This window comes from Chiloscyllium plagiosum, unplaced genomic scaffold (assembly GCF_037043375.1).
Source record: "Chiloscyllium plagiosum isolate Xiang-an unplaced genomic scaffold, Cpla_swu_hap1 HiC_scaffold_4, whole genome shotgun sequence".
NCBI lineage: Eukaryota > Metazoa > Chordata > Chondrichthyes > Orectolobiformes > Hemiscylliidae > Chiloscyllium > Chiloscyllium plagiosum.
Window position 1 is genome coordinate 109,844,461 of NW_028270142.1, and position 24,098 is coordinate 109,868,558.

General features: G+C 41.9%; 1 protein-coding gene across 3 annotated transcripts in view; it reads right to left on the reverse strand.

The window, feature by feature from the left end:
* The window catches only part of setd2 (SET domain containing 2, histone lysine methyltransferase), a 124,829-nt gene that overhangs the window by 38,532 nt on the left and 62,199 nt on the right, over nucleotides 1-24,098 (reverse strand). For 2 of the 3 annotated variants that reach the window (XM_087986585.1, XM_087986584.1), the window contains exons 5-11: nucleotides 20,818-20,946; nucleotides 18,420-18,548; nucleotides 17,383-17,506; nucleotides 11,636-11,713; nucleotides 7,483-7,580; nucleotides 5,155-5,290; nucleotides 595-756 (exon numbers count right to left, since the gene is read on the reverse strand). In XM_087986585.1, coding sequence (XP_087842711.1) covers nucleotides 595-756; nucleotides 5,155-5,290; nucleotides 7,483-7,580; nucleotides 11,636-11,713; nucleotides 17,383-17,506; nucleotides 18,420-18,548; nucleotides 20,818-20,946 — 856 coding nt within the window. The remainder of the gene's footprint in view (nucleotides 1-594; nucleotides 757-5,154; nucleotides 5,291-7,482; nucleotides 7,581-11,635; nucleotides 11,714-17,382; nucleotides 17,507-18,419; nucleotides 18,549-20,817; nucleotides 20,947-24,098) is intronic. The other variant, XM_043687964.2, reaches the window with a different exon arrangement.

Consider the following 24,098-nt stretch of genomic DNA (forward strand, 5'->3'; position numbering starts at 1 on the left):
ATACAATACTCCAGCTGAGACCTAACTAAGGTGTTGTACAGCTCCATTATAACTTCTCCAATCTCTGTAATCCATGCGGTGAAGCTTGACTCACAATGTTAGGTAGTTCTATATATTCCAGAACTGTTAGTCATGGTTTGTTAGAAATGAGTGACTTACTGGGCAAACACAAAGGGTAGCTAAGAGCTGACCACGAGTATGGGGACTGGAGTCATAAAGGATGGACCAGGTAAGGGTGGCAGGTGAACCAGGGGTGGGCTGCTAATGACAATCCAAAAAGTATATGGTCACTTTTATTACATAACAACCACTTAAATGAAGACTAAAAAAAAAATTAGAATTCAATTCTCAACTGCCTGGGATTTTACCTGTCACTGAATTACCAATCCAGTAACATCACTGCTGCAACACTGTTCCCAAGACACTATTTGCTTTTGGAGAGGTAATGCCAACAAGGTCCGCATGATTAACTATGAATGACTTACCAACAAGTGAAAGCATTACAAAGATACATGACCAAAACATGCATTCAAATAGCAATCCCCTCTGGATTAACTTTGGGCATGAGGTTTTACTTGGGTTATAACGACTCACCGCTATTTCAGGTCCTTCTCCCATTACCTGAATTATCTTCAGGCAGGTCAATTTCTGCTCCATTGTCTCTATGCGGACCATCAGCCGGGTTAAACTGAGCACATGGTTCGAGTCACACAATCCGTCACCGTTCTCTAGGAATGCCTCTAGTTCTTCATCCACCTGCCAATTGAGAAGAAAGAGATGCTAGACCACATGGCTTGGCTATTAGAAAACTTGAAAATGGGAGGACTAGGCCATTCAGTCCTTCAAATTTGCTCTGCCATTCAATGTGATCACACTGGATTATCCTACTCTGTTACCTCTTCCTGTTTTTTCCCCATACCCCTTGATATAGGGTCATAGTCATAGAGACGTACAGGATGGAAACAGACCCTTCGGTCCAACCCATCCATGCCGACCAGATATCCCAACCCAATCTAGTCCCACCTGTCAGCACCCGGCCCATTTCTCTCCAAACCCTTCCTATTCATATGCCTCTTAAAATGTTGCAATTGTACCAGCCTCCACCACTTCCTCTGGCAGCTCATTCCATACATGCACACCCTCTGCATGAAAGAGTAGTCCCTTAGTTCTCTTTTATATATCTTTCCCCTCTCACCCTATACCTATGCTCTCTGGTTCTGGACTCCCCGACCCCAGGGAAAAGACTTTGGCTATTTACTCTATCCATGCCCCTCATAATTTTGTAAACCTCTATAAGGTCACCCCTCAGCCTCCGACGCTCCAGGGAAAACAGCCCCAGCCTGTTCAGCCTCTCTCTATAGCTCAAATCCTCCAACTCTGGCAACATCCTTGTAAATCTTTTCTGAACCCTTTCAAGTTTCACAACATCTTTCCGATAGGAAGGAGACCAGAATTGCACGCAATATTCCAACAGTGGCCTAACCAATGTCCTGTACAGCCGCAATATGACCTCTCAACTCCTGTACTCAATACTCTGACCAATAAAGGAAAGCATACCAAACGCCACCTTCACTATCCTATCTACCTGTGACTCCATTTTCAAGGAGCTATGAACCAGCACTCCAAGGTCTCTTTGTTCAGCAACACTCCCTAGGACCTTACCATTAAGTGTATAAGTCCTGCTAAGATTTGCTTTCCCAAAATGCAGCACCTTGCATTTATCTGAATTAAACTCCATTTGCCACTTCTCAGCCCATTGGCCCATCTGGTCAAGATCCTGTTGTAATCTGAGGCAACCCTTTTCGCTGTCCACTACACCTCCAATTTTGGTGTCATGGTTAGCAAGGTTAGATCTCATGGAATACAGGGAGAACTAGCCATTTGGATACAGAACTGGCTCAAAAGGTAGAAGACAGAAGGTGGTGGTGGAGGGTTGTTTTTCAGACGGGAGGCCTGTGACAAGTGGAGTGCCACAAGGATCGGTGCTGGGTCCTCTACTTTTTGTCATTTACATAAATGATTTGGATGCGACCATAAGAGGTACAGTTAGTAAGTTGCAGATGACACCAAAATTGGAGGTGTAGTGGACACCGAAGAGGGTTACCTCAGATTACAACAGGATCTGGGCCAGATGGGCCAATGGGATGAAAAGTGGCAGATGGAATTTAATTCAGATAAATGCAAGGTGCTGCATTTTGGGAAAGCAAATCTAAGCAGGATTTATACACTTAATGGTAAGGTCCTAGGGAGTGTTGCTGAACAAAGAGACCTTGGAATGCAGGTTCATAGCTCCTTGAAAGTGGAATCGCAGGTAGACAGGAAATTGAAGAAGCGTTTGGTATGCTTTCCTTTATTGGTCAGAGTATTGAGTACAGGAGTTGGGAGGTCATGTTGTGGCTGTACAGTACATCGGTTAGGCCACTGTTAGAATATTGCGTGCAATTCTGGTCTCCTTCCTATTGGACAGATGTTGTGAAACTTGAAAAGAGTTCAGAAAAGATTTACAAGGATGTTGCCAGGGTTTGAGGATCTGAGCTACATGGAGAGGCTGAACAGGCTGGGGCTGTTTTCCCTGGAGCGTCGGAGGCTGAGGGGTGACCTTATAGAGGTTTACAAAATTATGAGGGGCATGGATAGGATAAATAGACAACGTCTTTTCCCTGGGGTCGGGGAGTCCAGAACTAGAGGGCATAGGTTTAGGGTGAGGGGAAAGATATAAAAGAGACCTAAGGGGCAACTTTTTCACGCAGAAGGTGGTACGTGCATGGAATGTGCTGCCAGAGGATGTGGTGGAGGCTGGTATAATTGCAACATTTAAGAGGCATTTGGATGGGTATATGAATAGGAAGGGTTGGGAGGGATATGGGCTGGGTGCTGGCAGATGGGACTAGATTGGGTTGGGATATCTGGTCGGCATGGACGGGTTGGACCGAAGGGTCTGTTTTTATGCTGTACATCTCTATGACTCTATCTGCAAACTTACTAACTGTACCTCTTATGCTCGCATCCAAATCATTTATGTAAATGACAAAAAGTAGAGGACCCAGCACCAATCCATGCGGTACTCCACTGGTCACAGGCCTCCAGTCTGAAAAACAACCCTCCACCACCACCTTCTGTCTTCTATCTTTGAGCCAGTTTTGTATCCAAATGGCTAGTCCTCCCTGTATTTCATGAGATCTAACCTTCCTAACCAGTCTCCCATGGGGAACCTTGTCGAACGCCTTACTGAAGTCCATATAGATCACATCTACTGCTCTGCCCTCATCAATCCTCTTTGTTACTTCTTCAAAAAACTCAATCAAGTTTGTGAAACATGATTTCCCACGCACAAAGTCATGATGACTATCCCTAATCAGTCCTTGCTTTTCCAAATACATGTACATCCTGTCCCTCAGGTTTCCTTCCAACAACTTGCCCACCACCGAGGTCAGGCTCACCGGTCTATAGTTCCCTGGCTTGTCCTTACTGCCCTTCTTAAACAGTGGCACCACATTTGCCAACCTCCAGTCTTCCGGCACCTCACCTGTGACTATCAATGATACAAACATCTCAGCAAGAGCCCCAGCAACCACTTCTCTAGCTTCCCACAGAGTTCTCGAGTGCACCTGATCAGGTCCTGGGGATTTACCGTGTCAAGACATCCAACACTTCCTCCTCTGTAATCTGGACATTTTGTAAGATACCACCATTTATTTCCCTACAGTCTATATCTTCCATATCCTTTTCCACAGTAAATACTGATGCAAAATATTCATTTAGTATCTCCCCCATTTTCTGTGGCTCCACACAAAGGCCGCCTTGCTGATCTTTGAGGGGCCCTATCCTCTCCCTAGTTACCCCTTTTGTCCTTACTATATTTGTAAAACCCCTTTGGATTCTCCTTAATTCTATTTGCCAAAGCTATCTCATGTCCCCTTTTTGCCTTCCTGATTTCCCTCTTAAGTATACTCCTACTTTCTTTATACTCTAAGGATTCACTCGATCTATCCTGTCTATACCTTATGCTTACTTCTTTTTCTTAACCAAACCCTCAATTTCTATCTTTATCCATAAAGAACTATATTGATTATCTTGTTGAAAACATTCAATGTTTTTGCTTCAACAGCTTTCTGTGCAGAGAATTTCACAGGTTCACCACTTTCTAGGTAAAGAATTTACTGCTCACTTCAGATCTCAATATCTACCTCTTATCCAGAGATTGTGACCCTCTGCTTCTGGACTCCCAGGTCATTGGGAACATCCTTCTGGTGTTTACCCTGTCTAGGCTTCCTAGAATTCTATAGATTTCTATGAGACTCCCCTCCATCTTCACCCAGAGCTTTGTGTCATCTATAAACATGAGATATTACATTTACTTCCCACATCTCAATCATTTATATTTATTTTGAATAGCTGGGGTCTAATACTGATCTATGTGGTAACCCACTAGCCACAGCCTGCCACTCTGGAAAAAGGCCCGTTTATTCATACTTTTTGTTTCCTGTCTGCCAACCAGTTCTCTATCCACTTCAATACACCCCCAAGCCCATGTGCTTTAAATTTACATGCTAATCTCTGGTGTGGGATCTAATCAGACGTCTTTTGAAAGTTCAAGTAAACCATATCCATCGATTCCCTGCATCAACTTGATAAGTTACTAGAATTTTTCAAAAATGTAACTAAACAAGTATGATGTCCCTTTTGTAACTTTCATCTTACTGCACCGATGACAGAGGGTAAGATTAGATTAAATTACTTTACAGTGTGGAAACAGGCCCTTCGGCCCAACAAGTCCACACCGACCTGCCGAAGCGCAAACCACCCATACCCCTACATTTACCCCTTACCTAACACTATGGACAATTTAGCATGGCCAATCCACCTGACCTGCACATCTTTGGACTATGGGAGGAAACCGGAGCACCCGGAGGAAACCCACGCAGATACGGGGAGAACGTGCAAACTCCACACAGTCAGTCAGTCACCTGAGGCAGGAATTGAACCCGAGTCTCTGGCGCTGTGAGGCAGCAGTGCTAACCACTGTGCCACCGTGCCACCCACCAATGCCACCGTGCCGCCCACTGTGCCACCATGCCGAAGGTGGGGAGAGAAAGGGAATCTGCAGTTAATGTGGTATAAGTTATACATCAGGCTATTTAAAGTGAGACTCACAGAGTCTTTTTTTCGGGATCGATCCTTGTCCTTTAATTTAACCTTCCCTCCAGCAGCCCGAATGCTGACACGGTTTTCACCACCCAGGTACCCACGACAATTTGCGGATCCACAGAAACATTTCTGAGCCTCTTTTCTAGGAGTCAGAGAAACAAAAATATGAATTAGCAACAAGTTTAAGGTCAAATCCCAGCTAGAGACCAAGATACAATGCAGCTAATTAATCTGTGGCACCCTCAGGGATACAACAAACATCAAGGATTAAAACTTTAATTTATATAACACCTTAATATAATCAAACACTTCAAGACGTACCATGGAATTTTACAAAACAAAATGATATCTGTGGTATTAAGAAATAATTAAAATCGAGATGCATGAGACACTAGTATTAGAGTATAGATAGCTCAGATAGTTGTGTGACTGGACCAGGTTGCAAAGATAGCAAGTGGCTGGGACAAGGAGGGTTTGAAATCAAAGATGAGAATTTACAAATGGAGGGATTACTTACTGTGTGCCAATGGACGTGAGTGAACGCAAGGATGACAGGGGACGAGAATTTGGAGGAGTTAGGACATGGGAACACATTTTGGGAATGACATCATATTTATGGAACGTTGAACATGGAATTCTCGAGGAGTGGAATGGATTAGTCAAAAACAGAGGTAACACAACCATGGCTGAAGGTTTCAGCAGTAAGTGAACTGAAGCAGGAATCTGTTTGGCAATGGAATGAAGGTGGAAGCAAGCAGTCGCAAGAGAAACGGGGCAGTTCTTTGATTGGAAGGCCATCCAGAGGCCAATTATGACACCAATGTTGGGAACATTCTGATTCATCGTCAGCCAGGTAAGAGTAGAGTCCTGTGTAGGAAACCAAAGATAATGGTTTCTTCTTTCCAATACAGGGGTTTGTCGAATTATGAATGTCCAAATTATAAGCGCCTGTATTTATGAACCCAATCCCAGACAGGAATGTAGTTTTGAAAATCCAACATATGAATATTTCCTGTACTTGTGTTCTTTTTTACATTTCCCTGCACATGTTTTGCCTTGTGTACAAATGACCTGCAAATGGACACAAGCATGAAACCTGTTCCATGACTGGGGCTGCCTACAGTTAATTAGAGGATATTTTTCCTTATTCAGTGCTAAGCAGCTCACCATGCAGTCCGATAATTTAGTCATGGGAGGGGAGGGAGAGCTAGGAGTCATTCAGGTACACATGGAAACTGACTTGTTGAGATGAGGGAAAAAGGAGTAACTGATCCTTGGGGAAACCCAAGACAACAGTGTGGGCACCGGAAGAGAAGTTCTCAGAATGATTCACTACCAAAATTTAAATAAGAATGGAACCAGTTGAGCATGGTCATACCCACACTTAAAGGACAAGCTGTTAGTGAAGAAGCATTAAACAATAGTACGGTCAAAGTATCAAAGACTGTACAGAAGCTAAGGATGCGGAGTGAAAGTTTACCTTTGTCACAGTAGTACTGGACACCATGCATGGCTTTGGCAAGAGCAGTTTCGGGACTGCAGTCGGTGTAGAAACACGTGTGTGTGTGCGCGGGTGTGCATGCGTGTATGGGGCCAGGGGAGTGTGGGGAAATGGATTTTAGAGGAACTCTTGGGCAGACAAATGGCTGAAACAGCTGATCAAATGATCACAATCTTAGTAACAGTGAGAGAGACACATCGGGAAAAGGTTTTAGAGACCGAACACTGACTATAGGATAGGGTGTAATTATAGTATCTCCATCACTGATAAGAATTTTATTGCCGAGTGACATTCTCGGCAATTTCAAAGCTAGTTACTAGCTACAGCCGCATGTAGGGGCAGAGTTCCTTCCCTGAAGGATATTATTAAACAATTGGATTTTACTATAATCTGGGTGTGACTTGAACTCTTGATCTCAGGATTACAAGCCCATGAACATTACTGATATACCATTCTTTGAGTGCAAGTCCTCAACACAGCCATGTTTCTGTTGTCAGTCATATTGGACATACTTTTGGGGCTCTGGGCAGTCAGCTGTTTCAGGACTTGGGCACATGACATCCACGTCAGATGGTATGAGGAGAACTTCAAAGTGATACTATTCCCATACATATGGTGGCCCAGTCCTTCTGGAAAATGGCGGTTGCGGGTTTTGACGGAGCTTCTGAAAAGCCTTTGGCGAGTTGCTGCGGTGCATCTAATGCATTACATACACTGCAACACTGTGTGACAGTGGATTGTATAAGGCAGTGTTAAAGATAACTGCATAAATGGAGTGAAATGAAGAAACAGGCATTTTAGTTGTACAAGAGGCTGTGCTGGACATCTCTTACCCATATCTCTGAAACTGGTAATCAAAGGTTAGCTCTGTCCCAGCTGGAACCGTCTTAGTTGTGAAAAATCCAACTCGTAGTTGCCCATTTACTGTCCACTGGAAAGAACACAGATACCAGGAAATGTAAAGCAAATACTACAAATACAAGAGAATACACACGTAAAGGACAAGGCAGTTCACAGTCTGGCTTCTATTTGAGTCGGGGCATACGATAGATGAGTGGAACTTGGAGCAAATAAAGACAAAGGCAGCTCAGGAATTTTGGAAATGACATCAAACTTATGAAGGTTGGAATGCAGGAGGTCAGCCTGGAGTGTACTGGAATGGACAAATCCAGAGATTGAAAGCTCCTCCTGCAGGGAGCTGAGAAAAGGGCAAAGTTGGGTGTTGTTACAGAGTTTGGTACACGAGGTTGGACGGTCACCTCAGGATCAAAAGGTGACACCAAAGTTGAAAATAGTTCGGTTTAATCACAAACTGTTGGCAGGGAGAAGGATACCATCAGTAACTCGGGAAAATGCACTAAGACAATGGCATTGATATACCCAATATTTAATTCTAGGGGCAGGCAATAAGTGCTGACTGAATCAGTGATGCCCACACCCCACGAGTACATAGGACAAAAGCATTCTCCCCATCCGATACGGATGTTGGATACGTAGTCTGAAGAGAACATCTCAAAAGAAAATTATTAAAAATATCAGCTAACATGGAAACCATCTAGGAGAAGTTAGGTGATCAGTATTTCATGGGAATAGGATTGAGTGAACAGGAGATGGGTCTCATGGACAAGATGAGTATGAAGGAAGAGGAGGAGAAACTGGAAAAAGGTGCGAATTAACAGCAGGGGAAAATGTGTGGCTATAAATAAAAAGTTTCCTTGGGTTGACTCGGAAAGCAGAGACACGGTGGAGGCTGCTAATCAGATACACTAAAGAAATCCATTATGAGGAGTAGGTTGTTCATCCCCCTCGAGCTTGCTCTGCCATTCAAAACAGTCCTGGCTGATCGGACAGTGCTCACATCAATCTTCCTGCATTTTCCTCATAAGCATAGATTCCCCTACAGAGTCTAAGGCAACCTTAAATATACACGAGGACTCTGCTCCCAAAGCTCTCTGTGACAAGGAGTTCTAAATACGCTCAACCCTTTGAGAGAATACATTCCTCCTCATCTCAGTCTCAGAATAACAGGATGCCAATTTAAGACTATGTCCTCTTGTCCTAGACTCTCCCAAAAAGGGGAAACATCTTTTCAGCATTTACCCTGTTAAAGCTCTTAAGAATCCTGTATGATTCAATGAGATCACCTATCATCCTTCTAAACTCTAGTTAGTAGAGTTCCAACTTAATTAATCTTTGCTCATAAGACAATCCCCCCACACCATGATCATCCCAGCGAACCTTTTCCAAACTGCCTCCAGTGAAATGATATCTTTCCTCAAATAAGGAGACCAAAACTGCTCAAATTACTCCAGATGTGATCTCACCAGCACCTTCCAAAATTTCAAGACTGCTCGATTCTTATACTTCCAACTCCCTCGAGAGAAGTACCAACATTCATTAGCCTTTCTGATTACCTGCTGAACCTGCCAGCTAGCTTTCTGTTTCATGCACAAGTGCTCCCAAGTCTCTGTGTTGCAGCTTTCTGCAGCTTTTCTCAATTCAAATAAGTGTTATTTTGTACTCTCTCGCAAAATGAACAACTTCACATTATCCCACATTACATGTGTCATTTGCCAACTTTTTGCTCACTTATTTATCCGATAAATATCTCTGTCAGCTATTTGCATCCCTCTCACAACTTGCCTCCCCACCTAATTGGAGTCATCTGGAAATATGGCTGCAGTACATTCACTTCCTTTCTTCAAGTCAGTAATATATTTTGTAAACTTTCACGGTCCCTTCACTGATCCCTGTGGAACGGCACTGGTTAGAGGCTGTCAAGCTGGAAAAGAACCCCTTATCTGCACTCTGTTTCCTGCCCATTGGCCAATTCTTTCTCCACGACAATAGAGTACCTCCAACACCATTGGCTCTTATTTGATGTACCTTTTGAGGTACCTTGTTGAATGCCTTCTGGAAGTTAAATATAACACACCTTATTGATTTCCCTCTATCCATTCTGGTTGAGACATCCACAAAAAACTTGAACAAAATAGTCAGACACTATTTCTCTTTCATGAAGTCATGCTTACTCTGCTTGACTTATGATTTTCAAAATGAACTGCTATTACTTCCTTAATAATTGACTCCAACATTTTTTCCAACAATGGAGATTAGACTAATTGGTCTGTAGTTAGCCACTCTTGACTCCTTCCCTTTTTGAAATGCTTGTCACGTCATGAGCTTTCGAACCCTCTGGTACTTCTCCAGAATTCAAGGATTTTTGGAAAATTACAACCAATGCATCTACTATCTCTAAAGCTACTTAGGGTCATAGAGATGTACAGCATGGAAACAGACCCTTCGGTCCAACCTATCAATGTTGACCAGATATTCCAACTTCTTGAGATAGTTTGTCTAATGTTACTTCTTTAGCAAATATAAGTAGGAATGTACAGTGTAAATGGACAAGGATTCATACAGTTAAATGAGGGAACAACATCACGGTAGGTGAAAGAAATGTGGCGAAAATGTGAAGTTACCTATTGCACATACTCAATTGTTGGGTGAATTCAAGGCACAGATCAGTAGGCTTGCAGATGGAAAGATCATTATAGGATGCTGAGATAGTGCTGAAGGGTAGAACTGAGGAAAGTAGGAGGTTATGTAAAAGCAAAATATTCTGGATGCTGGAAACATGAAATTAAAAACATTAAATTTTAGAGAAACTCTGCAGGCCCGGGGCAGGCCCGGTAGCATCAGTGGACTGAGAAATAGGTTAACATTTGACTCTGCTTCAGAATGCCATGTTATTTAAATGGTGAATATCCTGAAAATGATGGCATTAAGTACCTTTGTACAAAATCATAGTTTACATGCAGCTAAAGAAAACAATAGTAAATATTATACTCCAATATTTTTGCAATAAAAAGATATAAGACTGAAGAGAACGCACTTCAACTGTATAAAGCCTTGGTGAGGCAACTTTTGGATTAGTTCATACAGTTCAAGTCTCCTTACCCAAAGAAAGACTTTCTTGCCTCAAGAGTGAGTGTAACAAGGGTCATTATTGAGATGCAGAGATTGATTTATAAAGCCAGTTTGAGTAATTGAGATCTCTTTTCTGCAACATTGAGATGTGGTCTCAGTGAAGTCTTAAAATTTTGAAATGGTTACTGCTGCGAGTATGAGTGACCTAGAACTAGGGGTTCACAGTCTCAGAATGAGAGATTGGACTACTTAGGATGAGGAGAAATTTTGTCAAACATGTTACAAATCTTCGAAATTCTTTGGGGTAAAGAGCTGCACATGCTCAATTGTTGAGTAAATTCAAAGCACAGATCATTAGGCTTGTAGATGGAAAGATCATTATAGGATGCTGAGAGGGTAGAACTGAAGAAAATAGATGATTTTAGTGAATGGTAGAACATGCCTGAGGATGAAATGGCCTTCTGCTATTCTTGTATTATTATGGTTTCAAATAGAATGGGTACTCAAGTCATACCTATATAACTAGGGACATACATAATAAACGAAGACCAGGAGTTGGAGCCCTAACGTCTCATCCAATGTGAACAAGGTCAAGTATAGCATCCCAAATGTTATCCATTAAGCCATTACAGAACAAGAATCTGTTCTGTATCTCCCTGATGTCAGAGAGAGCGAGAGGGGATGGGCGGGAGGATATGCACACAGGCAGACAGAGAGGAAGGAGGATGAAAATTCAAATCGGTAACGCGTTTGTGCTGGATAAATTGATGAGGTTGAAAGTGAAAGGTGCAGAGAAGGTGGGGGTGTTGAGGCAGGAAGAAATGGGTAGGGACTGGGGTCAGGGAAGTAAAAAAGGGAGGATGGGAAGAAAAGGAGGGTGGGAAGTAGAGAAAAAAGGAAGGAGGGGTCGAAGGGGTAACAAAGGAAGAGAAAGAAGAGGGACAGAAGGAGGGAAGGGAAGAAGGGGCAGACAAAGGCATAAGACAGTGAGCAAGGGAAGGAGAGTGAGAAAGGCAAGTTATTATCACAACAATTACTTTGAGCTTCCATTCTCACCTTCTGAGTTTCACAGTTGGGCTCACAGCTGTGATTCATGAAGCGTGAACAGTTTCCTTTCAGAGTAGCATCAATGATCTAGTGAAAAGAAAAAGGAAAGCAAAAACCATAAGTTATTCATAAATAGAAACCACTAATTGTTGTCAAAAACCACAAGTACAGCAGCTGCTCATTTTACACAAGCACAAAATAAGATTCTGGCTGATTGAAGGTTAACCTTCAAATTAGGCCGATATATCTGGTGCTGCCCCATCAGCATTCTTGTCTGTCACACCGAGTATTGAGACAAGATGCCGTGTGTTAAAGACCTCAGCCAGCACCAATGAAATGTTATATAATGCCGGTTAGGTTAATTCAGCTCATTGTAGGAGAGACTCCACTCACTCCATTTGATTCACCTTGTGAAGTGAACCTTTCTTTGATATGATGTCTCAATCTGTAGTTTCCAGCAACTGGAATTAGGACGACAGCAGGTGTATGGGAAATACGTACAGCTCACTTGTACTCAGTATGAAGTTGGTCAGTGCATATTTAGGGATAAAGAAGTGCCTGGCTTTTTCAGCTCAGACATATGAATTGACAGTTATACTTTCCTTCTCAACCAGTGTATGGCAGCAAGCAGGTAATATGGACCATATCGATGAGATGATTTGGGGACGTTTAAGGCACCCTATATACAGCAAGCCATATATATGGCTGATGAATTGAAATGAATCCCTGCTGATAGCTCACATCTTACTCACAGTGTATTAGTCAACCTGTTTTCGAGAGTGCTTTTTGAAGCTTCTTAGGTTGCGCAGTCCTTTGAGTTGGGAAATCATGTTGAGGGCGTACAGGACATTGGTGAGGCCTCTTCTGGAATAAGGTGTCAAGTTTGGTCACCCAGTTATACAAAGGATATTATTAAGCTGAGGAGGTTCAGATGCGATTTACCAGGATATTGCCAGATATGGAAGATTCGGATTATGACGACAAGCTGAGACTTTTTCCACTGGAGCACAAGAGGTAGAGAGGCGACCTTGTAGAAGTTTATAAAATGATGAGAGGAATACATAGTGTTAATGGTAGTTGTCTTTTCTCTAGAATGGTGAACTTTAAAGACTAGGGGGCGCAATTTTAAGATGACAGGAGAGACACAAGTGGCAAAGTTTTACACATCGGGTGGTTTGCACGTGGAATTGATTTCCTCAGGAAGTCGTGGATGTGGGTACAATTATAACATTTAAAAGACATTGGATAAGTATATGAATAGGAAGGTTTAGAGAGATATGGACCAGGAGCAGATATGAGATTATGTGCAGCGTTGCCTGGTTGGATTGGAGGGTCTGTTTCCATGCTGCAAGACATTATGACCATGACTTATGCACTGATCTATGTTAAAGTATGGTTCTTTCATATTGCTGGGTCAAATTCCTGAAGTTTCCTGCCTTACAACACGGTAGAAATTCTTTCACTACACAGACTGCAAGCTTTCAATAAGGTGCTTCAACCTTCAAAAGGGGAACTAGGAATAAGCAATAAACCTTGAACTTCCCAGCGACTCATGTTGCATGAATAAACTGAAGTAGAAGTGACTTGACTTGCTTCAATATATGTACATCGACATGTACACAGCTGCAATTTTTTTCTTTCTTGTAAGGACCTTGGTGAGCAATGCACTGATGTATGATGCTAAGTGGAGTGGTTGGGCTTGAATTAACAACAGTGTCCAATCTCATAGGAGCTGGTGACAGCAGGTAAAGAAGCCCCGAGTATAAAAGGTGTGACAGATAGGGGTCGAGAACTAGAGGACACAGCGTTTTGCAGAAGAAACAAAAAGGTGAGAACTAACATTTTACACAGTGAGTACTTGTATTTGGAATGAGCTGCCTGGAAGTTTGAAAGAGGCAGGGTCAACTGAAGCGTTGAAGATGGCATTAGGTCATTATGCCATCTGTGGGATAGCATGCAGCCTAATGCTAAGTCTCGGACTGATATGCAATTTCGGCTCGGTCAACAGCTGATAGCTTTGATAATGGTGATGGCATACTTATAGAACATCTTTACAATCTCAGAATATCCCAAAGAACTTTCCAGCCAATGAGGTACCTTTGAAGTGATGTCTCTGCTGTAATGTAGAGGGAGATGGTGGCCTAGTGGAAATGTCACAGGTCTGGCAATCCAGAGGCCAAGTTAAAATTTTGGAGACACAGGTTCATGGCAGTGGTGGCATTTGAATTTAATTAATCTAGAAATGTAAATTGTAAAATGGTTAACGACGCCAAGAAGCCATCATTCATTTTCACATGAACCCGTTTGAGTCACTAATTCACATTAGGAAAAAGGAAACCTATTATCCTTACTTGGTCAGGCTTACATGTGAACCCAGACTCTCAACAATGTGAATGTTGCTTGACTGCCCTCTGAAATAGTCAGGGCAGATAGTCAGTTGTAGCAACCTGCTACAGATACAAGATGGAAAGCAGTGTTCACTAAGGTGGCTCGCCACGACCTTCTGAAGGTCAGTTAGAGATGGACAATAAATGCTGGCACAGCTAGCGATGAACCCATCCCAGGAGACAAATTAAATTTCAGCTGATTCACACACAGCAAGATCTCACAAGCACAGAAATAACTGACCAGATACTGACCAGGGAACCAGAGCAGGGAGACAGAGGAGGACGGCCATGGGGGGAGACGATGGCCTGTTAGAGACCGAGGTAATGTTCTGGGAACGCAAGTTCAAATCTCGCCATGGCAGACAGTAGCATTTGAAAATCTGGAATTGAGAATCTAATGATGACCACAAATCTATTCTATTCTCGTTTGTTGGAAAAAAAACCCATCTGCTTCACTAGGGAAGGAACACCCTTACCTCATGTGGCTTACATGGGATTCCAGACTCTCAGCAATGTAGCTGACTCTTAACTGCCCTCTGGGCAATTAGGGATGGGCAATAAGTGCTGGTCTAGCCAGACACGCCCACACCCCATGAATGTAAAAAAAAAACACACGATGGAAAAGAAAGAGGAAAAAGTGGAAGGCAGAAAATAACATGGGGCCATAGTGCAAAATAAAGCTATGGCGACTAATAGGGTTAAAGAGACACGTCTAAAGGCATTGTGTCATAATGCATGGAGTACTTGCAGCAAAATAGATGAATTAGCAATACAAATAAAATATAAACAGTTAAGATTTGGAATGTTAAGATATAGTCGCGATTAGAGAGATATAATTGCAAGGTGACCAAGGATGGGAACTGAGCATCTAGGGTTTCATTATTTAGGAAGGACAGATGTAAAGGGAAATGAAACGGGGTAGCATCATCAGTTTAGAAAAAAAAAACATTGCAATAGCAAGGAAGGGTATTGGCTCGGAGAACCATGTTGGGGCTATCTATAGGCCCACAAAAAGTAGTGGAGATGCAAGGAAAGGCATTAAACAAAAAGTCAGAGATGCATCCGAAGATTACAACTGAGATTTTATTTACATATAGACTGTACAAACCAAACTAGCAATGAGATTGTGAGGAGGAGGATTTCCTGGTATTTGTTTTTTAGACCAATATGTTGAAGAACCAACCAGAGAACAGACAAGTCGTTACTGGTTACTATGTAATGAAGATTAATTAATAACCTGTTGTGTGGGATCCCGTGGGGAAGAGTGACTACAATATGATTGAAGAATTCTAAACAGATGGGGTGAAGTGGTTAAAATAATAATAAAAAAAATTTTTTTGGAAAATTATGGTCCTAAATTAGAATCTAAATAAATAAACAAACAAATAAAGGAACTAAAAGGTTACAAGGTGCAAATTGACAAGGGTGGACTGGGGAACCTTAGTGAAAGAATAACGGTGCACAGGCAATAGCTAAATTTAAAAATCACAAGCATGAACTACCGCTATTTTTCATTCCTGCCTGGTACAAAAATAAGACTGGAAAGGTGGTTCAACAATGCTTACAAAATAAATTAGGGCTAGTATTAGATCCAAAGAGGAGGCATATGGTCTTGCCAGAAGAAGCAACAAGCCGGAGTACTGGATGCATTTTAGCATTCAACAAAAGAAGACAATAAGTTTGATCAAGAGGGGGAAAATAGAGGATGAGAGCATAATTGCAGAGGACCATTAGTGCATCCACTTTCTTGACAGTATTTCCTTGAACATTGGATGCAACCCATCAGTTCCAGGGGATTATTGGCTTTTAGGCCCACTGTGCTTTCTCTTGTGGCAGTTATTGTGTTTGTTTATTTTTTTCCCTTTTGCCCATTGACTATTTAGAATCTTGGAATGCTATGAGGATCTTCTACCTTGAAGACTGATGAAAAGTATTTAATGAACTCCTCTGCTATTTCCCAACCTCACTTTTTATGGGGCCTCTGTTCACTTTGGCCCCTCACTCCCCATTAATATCTTTTAAAAGAGCTCATGGTGTCTCTCTCGATGTTATTTATAAGCTTACTCACAAAGTTAATTCTCTGTTATTTTTTAAAATCATTGCTTTGCTGATTTTTGACCAGAGGATTGGGAAAGTTTCATCACTAATCTTTGTCTGGTCAGGGCAACAGGAGATTTGCCTTAATCATATTCAAATAGTGTCACGGGACTGTTTATATTCTCTTGAAGGGACAGATGTGGCCATAGTTTCACTCCCTATCCAAAAGATAGCAACTTTGGCCATGTAGCACTTCCTCATCACTGCAACGAGATGAGATGTCAGCCTAGACTTAGCACAACGATCGCATTTCTGACTCAGGACCTGTGGGTTTAACACACTTCACAGAATGGAGTTCACAAACCAGTCTGATATTTCAGTGGTCAGTGATCCCATAACAAGCACAAAAATAATTTAGAACATAGAACATAGAAAAGTACAGCACAGAACAGGCCCTTTGGCCCACGATGTTGTGCCCAGGTTTAATCCTAAAGTCAAATATAATAACTTAACCTACACACCCCTCAACTCACAGCTATCCGTGTGCATGTCCAGCAGTGGCTTAAATGTCCCTAATGACTCTGCTTCCACCATCACCACTGGCAACGCATTCCATGCATTCACAACTCTCTGCGTAAAGAACCTACCTCTGACGTCTCCTCTATACCTTTCCCCTAATACCTTAAAACTATGACCCCTTGTACCCATCAATCCTGCCCTGGGGAAAAGTCTCTGGCTATTGACTCTATTTATTCCACTCATTATTTTGTACACCTCGATCAGGTCTCCTGTCTTCCTCCTTCTTTCCAGAGAGAAAAGTCCAAGCTTTTTCAACCTTTCTCCATAAGGCAAACCCTCCAGTCCAGGCAGCATCCTGGTAAACTTTCTTTGCACCCTCTCCAAAGCCTCTGTATCCTTCCTATAGTAGGGCGACCAGAACGGTACACAATATTCCAAGTGTGGTCTCACCAGGGACTTGTAGAGCTGCAGCAAAACCTCGCGGCTCTTTAAGAACTTAAGACTTTAAGAATTTAAGAACAGCAACAAAAGAATGGAGAGTGGTTGGAGAATTATTGCCATTTTAAAAGCTCAGAAGAATTGTTGGGCCTTTGAATGTTCTATCAGAAACGGGGAAATCAGAAACCACACTGACTTTTAAAACCGAAATGACAAACACTGGCTGGGGTTAAATTTAAAAGAATGCGTTCAGGAAACAGAGGAATGGGTCAAAGTGGTTAACTCCTTCGGCAAATCAATTTGTAGATAATATGCCAAACTGACATAGTGCAGGGGGAAATGTGAATCACAGCAAACTACTGGCCAGCTGCTCACCTCATCATTCTTCAGGGCCATGAAGTAGTAATGGATGTTTTTGTTGCGGGCATACTCCTTAACTCTTGCCTTGAATTCCTTGTGATCCAGCACTTCCCCACAGTACTCCAGCACAAAACTATTCCTGTAAAGGCAAAGGTTTCTTTGTTATAACAATATTTCACTTTATTAAACACCTAATAGCCTTATTTGCCTAACAGAGGAAGGACAGAGGACAAAAACCCAAGCCCTGTTTGAACATTTCATGATTGAAAAACGATAGGTTTTGGAGATGAAAGAAGGTGGAAGCTATAATTGAGATAGTTGGGCTGTGTAAGGGAAGAACCTGAATCAATGAATCTCAACCTCACAGCTGTTACCAGCTAAAACCCAGCTATTAGGAGCCAGGAGGGGCAGGGTAATAACTGGACTTTTGTAAAAAAATTAAACCATTATATCAAACAGAGATATTCAGCCAGAGTGAAGAGTGTGAAGTTTCTCCAATGTCCAAGAACTCAAACTCTTACGAAGAGCTCAAACAACCACGTGGTGTTATTGGGAGAAATTCAGGAGATAGTTGTTTACAATCCTGAACAGATAGTCACCATGAGGAGGCTGCAAGAACTCAGAGCATATACAACCCATGCAAGTGGGCTTACAAGAATTAGATCGCTGACTTGACTATCTTGAGTTGCATCCTTCTTCTCAGGAGGATGCTTTGGAGCAACAGGCAAGGGAGTTGTGATGGAGAATGTAGAATAATAAAAACTGGAGGTCTTTTGGGGAATGCAAGGAAGAAATCCACAAATGGTGGCTGATCTGCAGTTGCATGTTCAAGATTAGATTGTCTACTGACTTTCAATCTGATGAACAGTGTGCATTTGGCAGGAGTGGGAGTTCAGTAGGTAATGATTTACTTCAGACGAAGGGTAGGTAAATTGACAACTGACAAAAGAAACTCATGAGAATCATATTCCTGCAAGAGGCAGCTCGGTAAGTAATGATGGAACACATTGGAAATGCTTCACTGATGCAAAGGTAAATTTAATTTCACTTACACGGACAACTCTTTATCTGTTCGCAGACCCCAGCCTTTCCTTTCAGTAAGGATGACTTCCACATCAGCATACTGCCGTCGCTGGAACCTCCGGTTTGTACAGTACTCTCCATGCAGACACCGCGATGAGCTGTGACAAGGCAATGACAACATCTAACATTGATTGAATGATTGATTGATTGTCACGTGTCCCGAAATACAGTGAAAAGTTTTGTTTATGAGCAGTACAGGCAGATCATAAAATGTTATGATGATCTTCTTTCAAATACATTCAAACAGGGCCACAAAAGGTGCCTGAATTGGTGACCTTTACTTCTTGATCTAGTCCCACATCAGAACACTGTTTGGTCACCGACAGAACATAACAGTACAGCACAGGAACAGGTCCTTTGGCCCATCATTTCTGCAGTGACCATGGTTACATAACGCATTGATCATTGACTTGGGATATATCCAAGTTTTCAGAACGTGTAGACTACTGCGCACTTCTAACTAGAGTTTATAGTTTTCCACCAAAGCTATGTTACTATTAAAATTCTGATTCCCTTGTTATTTCACCACTGCCACAATGTCATTCAGTTTACTTTCAAATCTTACGTTCTCATTCTATGTTCCATTTATATTGAAAATATCTCCAATCATCACCCATTCTTATTCAATCGTACATTGGTGATGCTACATATTGATGAGCTTCCTTTATATTCTCTGGTCCTCACACACAACATTCGTTTGCCACACGATGTAACAGTGAATCATTGCCTTTGCATTTTACAACAGATTAATGAGAACATCTCTTTCAAAGACATAACTTCTTTACCTCTCTCATAAGGCCATTACCAACAATTACTTTTGCTCAATCTGACTTCATTTGCTATCGCTTCAACTTTTCCTGTGACACGAAGCAGAATTTCTAATCAGCACCGCAAGTGGAACTCAGATTCATGCAATTACACTGAGGAGGTCATAGTTCTACTGTCATGTCACTGCAAACATGATCTTGTTGATCTCACTTGTGTATTTTCCCCCTTACATATGGACCAAACATCTCCTTCTGCACGTATCTTACAAGAAAAGTTAATTAGGTGAATACACGTCAGAGGGATTCACAAACTCAGGTTTCTTCATCTTCTCTACCTCTTAAAGGCACAACTATGGTAAGCATCATCTCAAATTTCTTCCCTTGATCCTCTTAAGTTCCAATTTTGATGCCAAGGTACAGTCTGCTTTAACACCACTTCACAGGACCATAAACCCACAGTCTTCATCTCCCCCATTCTTCAGTTCATTAACAGACACAATGACAGTGCGAAGAAATATCACAATACATTAAAGTTACTTGGGAAGGTGGGTTCCAAACTGGAGAAAAATGAAATTTACTGTTCATAGAGTCATACAATGCAAAAGTCTTGACTGGTTTCTTATATTAGAAAACAGGCCAGCAGGTCATTTTGAACAGAGCTCAAAACATCACTTACAAGAAGCCATGTAATTTTGTCTAAATGACCATCAAGATAACTGCTAAGGCTTTGAAGTCTTGAGTTCAGACCCTTCTGAGACAGTGAGAGGGTGCCAGAAGCTGGCTCATTCAGAAGATGAAGCAGAAGAGCAGAGGTCTCTTAAGTAGTCAAGACTAGGGCGAAATTCTGAGACGATAATGGGAAGAGAGTTCCAAAATCACAAGCCAGGCAAGAATACAATCTATTGACGATACAAGTTTCGGAATACTATCTTCCCCTCCCTTCCTTTGTCAGCCTTCCACAAGGACCATTCCCTACAGGACAGCCTGGTCCACTCCCCATAGCACCTTCCCCTGCAACTGCAGAAGGTATAACACCTGTCCATTTACTGGACCCACAATGTTAACGCTGATTTCTCTCCACAGATGCTGCCAGATCTGCTGAGCTTTTCCACAAATTTCTGTTTCTAAGAGCTCTTGTCTCGTGTGATGTGTTTCTTTTTAAATAATCTTGTCATAAATTTGTAATAAACTTTTATGATGGTTTTTTAAAAGTACATTGACAGCAATTGTGAATATATTCAGTGACTGATACCCATAGTAAACAGAAAGTAAAATTTATAATCTATCAAGCCAATATTAACATCGACCTTTCCAATAATAAGTTGGGATCATAACTGGCATCTTCTAAAATGACATACATTTCTACTTTTGACACTGCCAGTGTCCAACGCTGAGCACTCCGAGTTGTCAACAGACACAAAAAGCCATGCTTGAAAATGATGAACCCTCTTGGTTTCACTCTTTGGAACCAGTCGGTAATATTTTATTGCAATGTTTGACTACGCATCAACAAGTACAACAGAGACTCTAAAGTGCTTGGGGATAATGAAAGTTCATCCTGATCCTTGGTGGAATCACAAGTCAATGGGAAGACATTTACCATTCTATCATGAGCAACCTGTTGAGACAGTCTTCACCACACGCCAGCTCTCCTCGCTCTCGGTCTTCTCTGGATAGTAAACACTCACATTGCATGCGCTTGATGTCACGGTGCGACTTGCTTTTCTTCCTGCAAATAAATTTGTTTAATTAAGACATGGGGAAGGTGACACATGCCTTAAGCCAAGCCAAACTTCACAAATAAACATTTTAATTAAAGAAGCAGACACGTGTTTTGAATGACGATGGACTATTTGATCTTAAAACTTAGCAGCAGGAACAGCCTGGAAGAAAGAGAGAGACAATGTAAATGTAAAGCACTGAGGAATGGAGAGCACTTCCATCAAAGGAGCAACAGCAGACTATTCACTCACTCATTAATTCATTAGCCTTTAATATCCTGACCAACAAAAATAATCTGAACATTTCAATTTGTCCAGCACCCATTGGTGAAGCTAGAGAAAAACAAGTCAAAGCTCATACTGCAATCCAAAAAAATATGAAATATTAACCCAGTAGAAATACACTGAGGTCAGTCAGCATCTGTGAATACAACACAGGCCAACAATCAGAGTACCTTCACTTCAGCATACTGGTCTAAATTTCCCAGATTTCTTAGCTTTGCAAATTCTGTTCATCGTTAACAGTTAGCCGATCTCTGTGGAGCCCTTCCTACCATGAAAAACATTTGAAATACAGCCTTCACTTGTATGTCTTGCCCTTTAATTTTCTTCTTCTTATCCTTGCTGCATCTTCCAGTCTGTTTTAATTATCTTTTCTTCTATTTCACTGACTACTGTTGTATTAATCTTCTCTCTCTTACCTTCATGAGGTTTTAATATGCTCCATAAATGTTCTCTCCATCACTCTCAATTGATACCTCTCATCATCTGTCTCTTGTCTCATATCTGTCTTTGCTTCAATCCTCCCATTTCTTCCTTCTGTCACTTTCTTTTTTCTCTCGTCTGTCCTTTTCCCTTTGAGCACAAGGAACACAATCTTGAACCAACACAACGCCAACTGGTTCAACCATTCATTGTCAAGGCTGGCTGGACGCGTAAAACGTGAGTAAGCCTTGTTCAGCTTTAATGTTTTCAATTTCACTCCTAGTCTTCGATAAGGTGTCTGCCAAAACTTACTTTTATAGCCACATCTCCTTTCCTCATTGATGCTCTCTAGCCCTGCCTTCCAAGTGAAGATCCATCCTTCATGTTTAAAATCTACCCAAAGTTTACAGGCACCTCCATGGCCTAAAAGGTTCCTCTGACTTCACTCTCTCTCTAGCAGAACTGTGTCACTCTACCTCAAAACTACCCTAAGACATCAGATGAAACAAACGATGCAAGGAATAAAAAATTCCTTTCAGATGTTAAGGAAAGTAAGCTCTGACTTCCTGGTACCAACATCTATCCAGATCTTTCTTCCCCTTCCTCCAACCCCATCCCTTTCTTATTGCCACCACTTGCTGTATACACCATCTGACCTTCCCATCCGAGGCTGGATGATTTGTTCTGGCAAAAGTCCAGCTTTACCCTTTTATGTCTCCACTTTAATTTGACTGTGGCACAATATTGAATTCATTTCTGTCATCTTCACACCTGTGCCTAATACTTTACCTAGGACTCCTTCTCCTGACCAGCCTTTCACTTGCCTCCACCCTTTAGTCACTGACCTGTTCTTGACTTTTTCTGTTGAGAGCTATTACTGTGTCATAAGCAATCTTAATTGTATTTATCATCTTAATTGCTTGGCCTCCCCTTGGATACTCTGCCCAGACTCCCTCTGAACTTGCAGCACATCATTCTCTTGGGTCTAACTCGGAGACGGTTATCAGACCAGTTTTATTGTTAGTTTGTTTTCTGGTGTACTGACCTCAACCTTGCAGAGCCAGAGCACCAACTTCTACCTCCTTCCAAAAACCCACCTTTCACATTAATGCTTCTGATGTGTCTTCCTTTGTCCTCATCTATGAATGTTCTTCACCACCATTACTGACAAAGCCCACAACTCATCTGAACCATTTCGCACATTTTGTTCTCATCCCTTCCCGAACCACAACAGCACTCACCTCATCCCCAGTTTCCACTTTGCCAGCCTCCTCAGTCAAGAAAGTATCTTCTGCCATTTCCGCTACTTCCTACATGATGTCTTCAGCAATCACACCTTCCCCTCCATATCAGCATTCTGATGAATCTATTCCACTCCTCAACCACCCCCATGGGACTTGCCCATGCAATTGTAGGATTGCATTTTCATCCCCTCTCTCCTCACTGTCCAAGACCTCAAACACTCCTTCCAAGCGAAACAGGGATGGAATTTCTTTCAATTTAACCCCATCTTGATTGCTCACACTATTGTGTCCTCTACATTAGGGAGGTCAAATGCAGATTGGGTGACTACCTCAAGGAGTACTACTGCCCAGGCTGCAAGCGGGAAGCCAAGTTGCTAAGTACCTGTTACTTTAAATTTGCTACTTTGTTCTCATTCTCACTTTTTGTCCTTGGCCTGCTGCAGCTGAGTGCAAGCTAGGACCATTTTCCTAATGAGGCACTTTACAGCTTTCTGGTCTCAACATGCAGGTTAACAATTTCAGACCACAACCTCCATCCCCATTTGGATTCTTTTCTCCATTATGTACTGCTCTGGATCTTGTTCTTCATGTTTTTGCTTTAGGACCGAGTCATTTACTATTTGGGCTTTCACACCCACTCTGGACAAAATTGGTCGATGCCAGCTTTGAATATAATCTAGGATGGAGGATCAACAAACATCTGGAGCAGATAATTTCAAAAATGCATAATCTTTTCAGGGAAGAAATCCACCCTCATGCTAATGCCAAATGACTGGTTCCTTATCCTGAGAGTGTGTGCCACCTTGATCCAAATTTCCCCAGCCAGAGGAAACAATCTCAATGCCCAGCCTAATTAGTTCACATGCCATTTCCTTTACTAATTGCTTCCTGTACCTGAAGCTAATGTTTTGTGTTTCTCATGAGAGTACACCCAAGTCTCTCATGAACATCAACATTTACAAGTACCTTTCAAAGTAATATTTTGTTTTCCAATTCTCCAGACTACCTCACTCCCTACATCATACCGCAACTGCTGCCTTGCTGCCAGCTGGTTTAGCCCATTTGCACCTTCTTTGTGTACTTTTGTTGCCATCTCATAAATCAGTTTCTTCGAAACCTATATTTCAATCTCTCCAGCTGGATTTTTGTCTCTGCTACAGTATCAAAAATAGGCAATAGGTTCAAAGTTTGTGAGAAGATTTGTAGCTCGG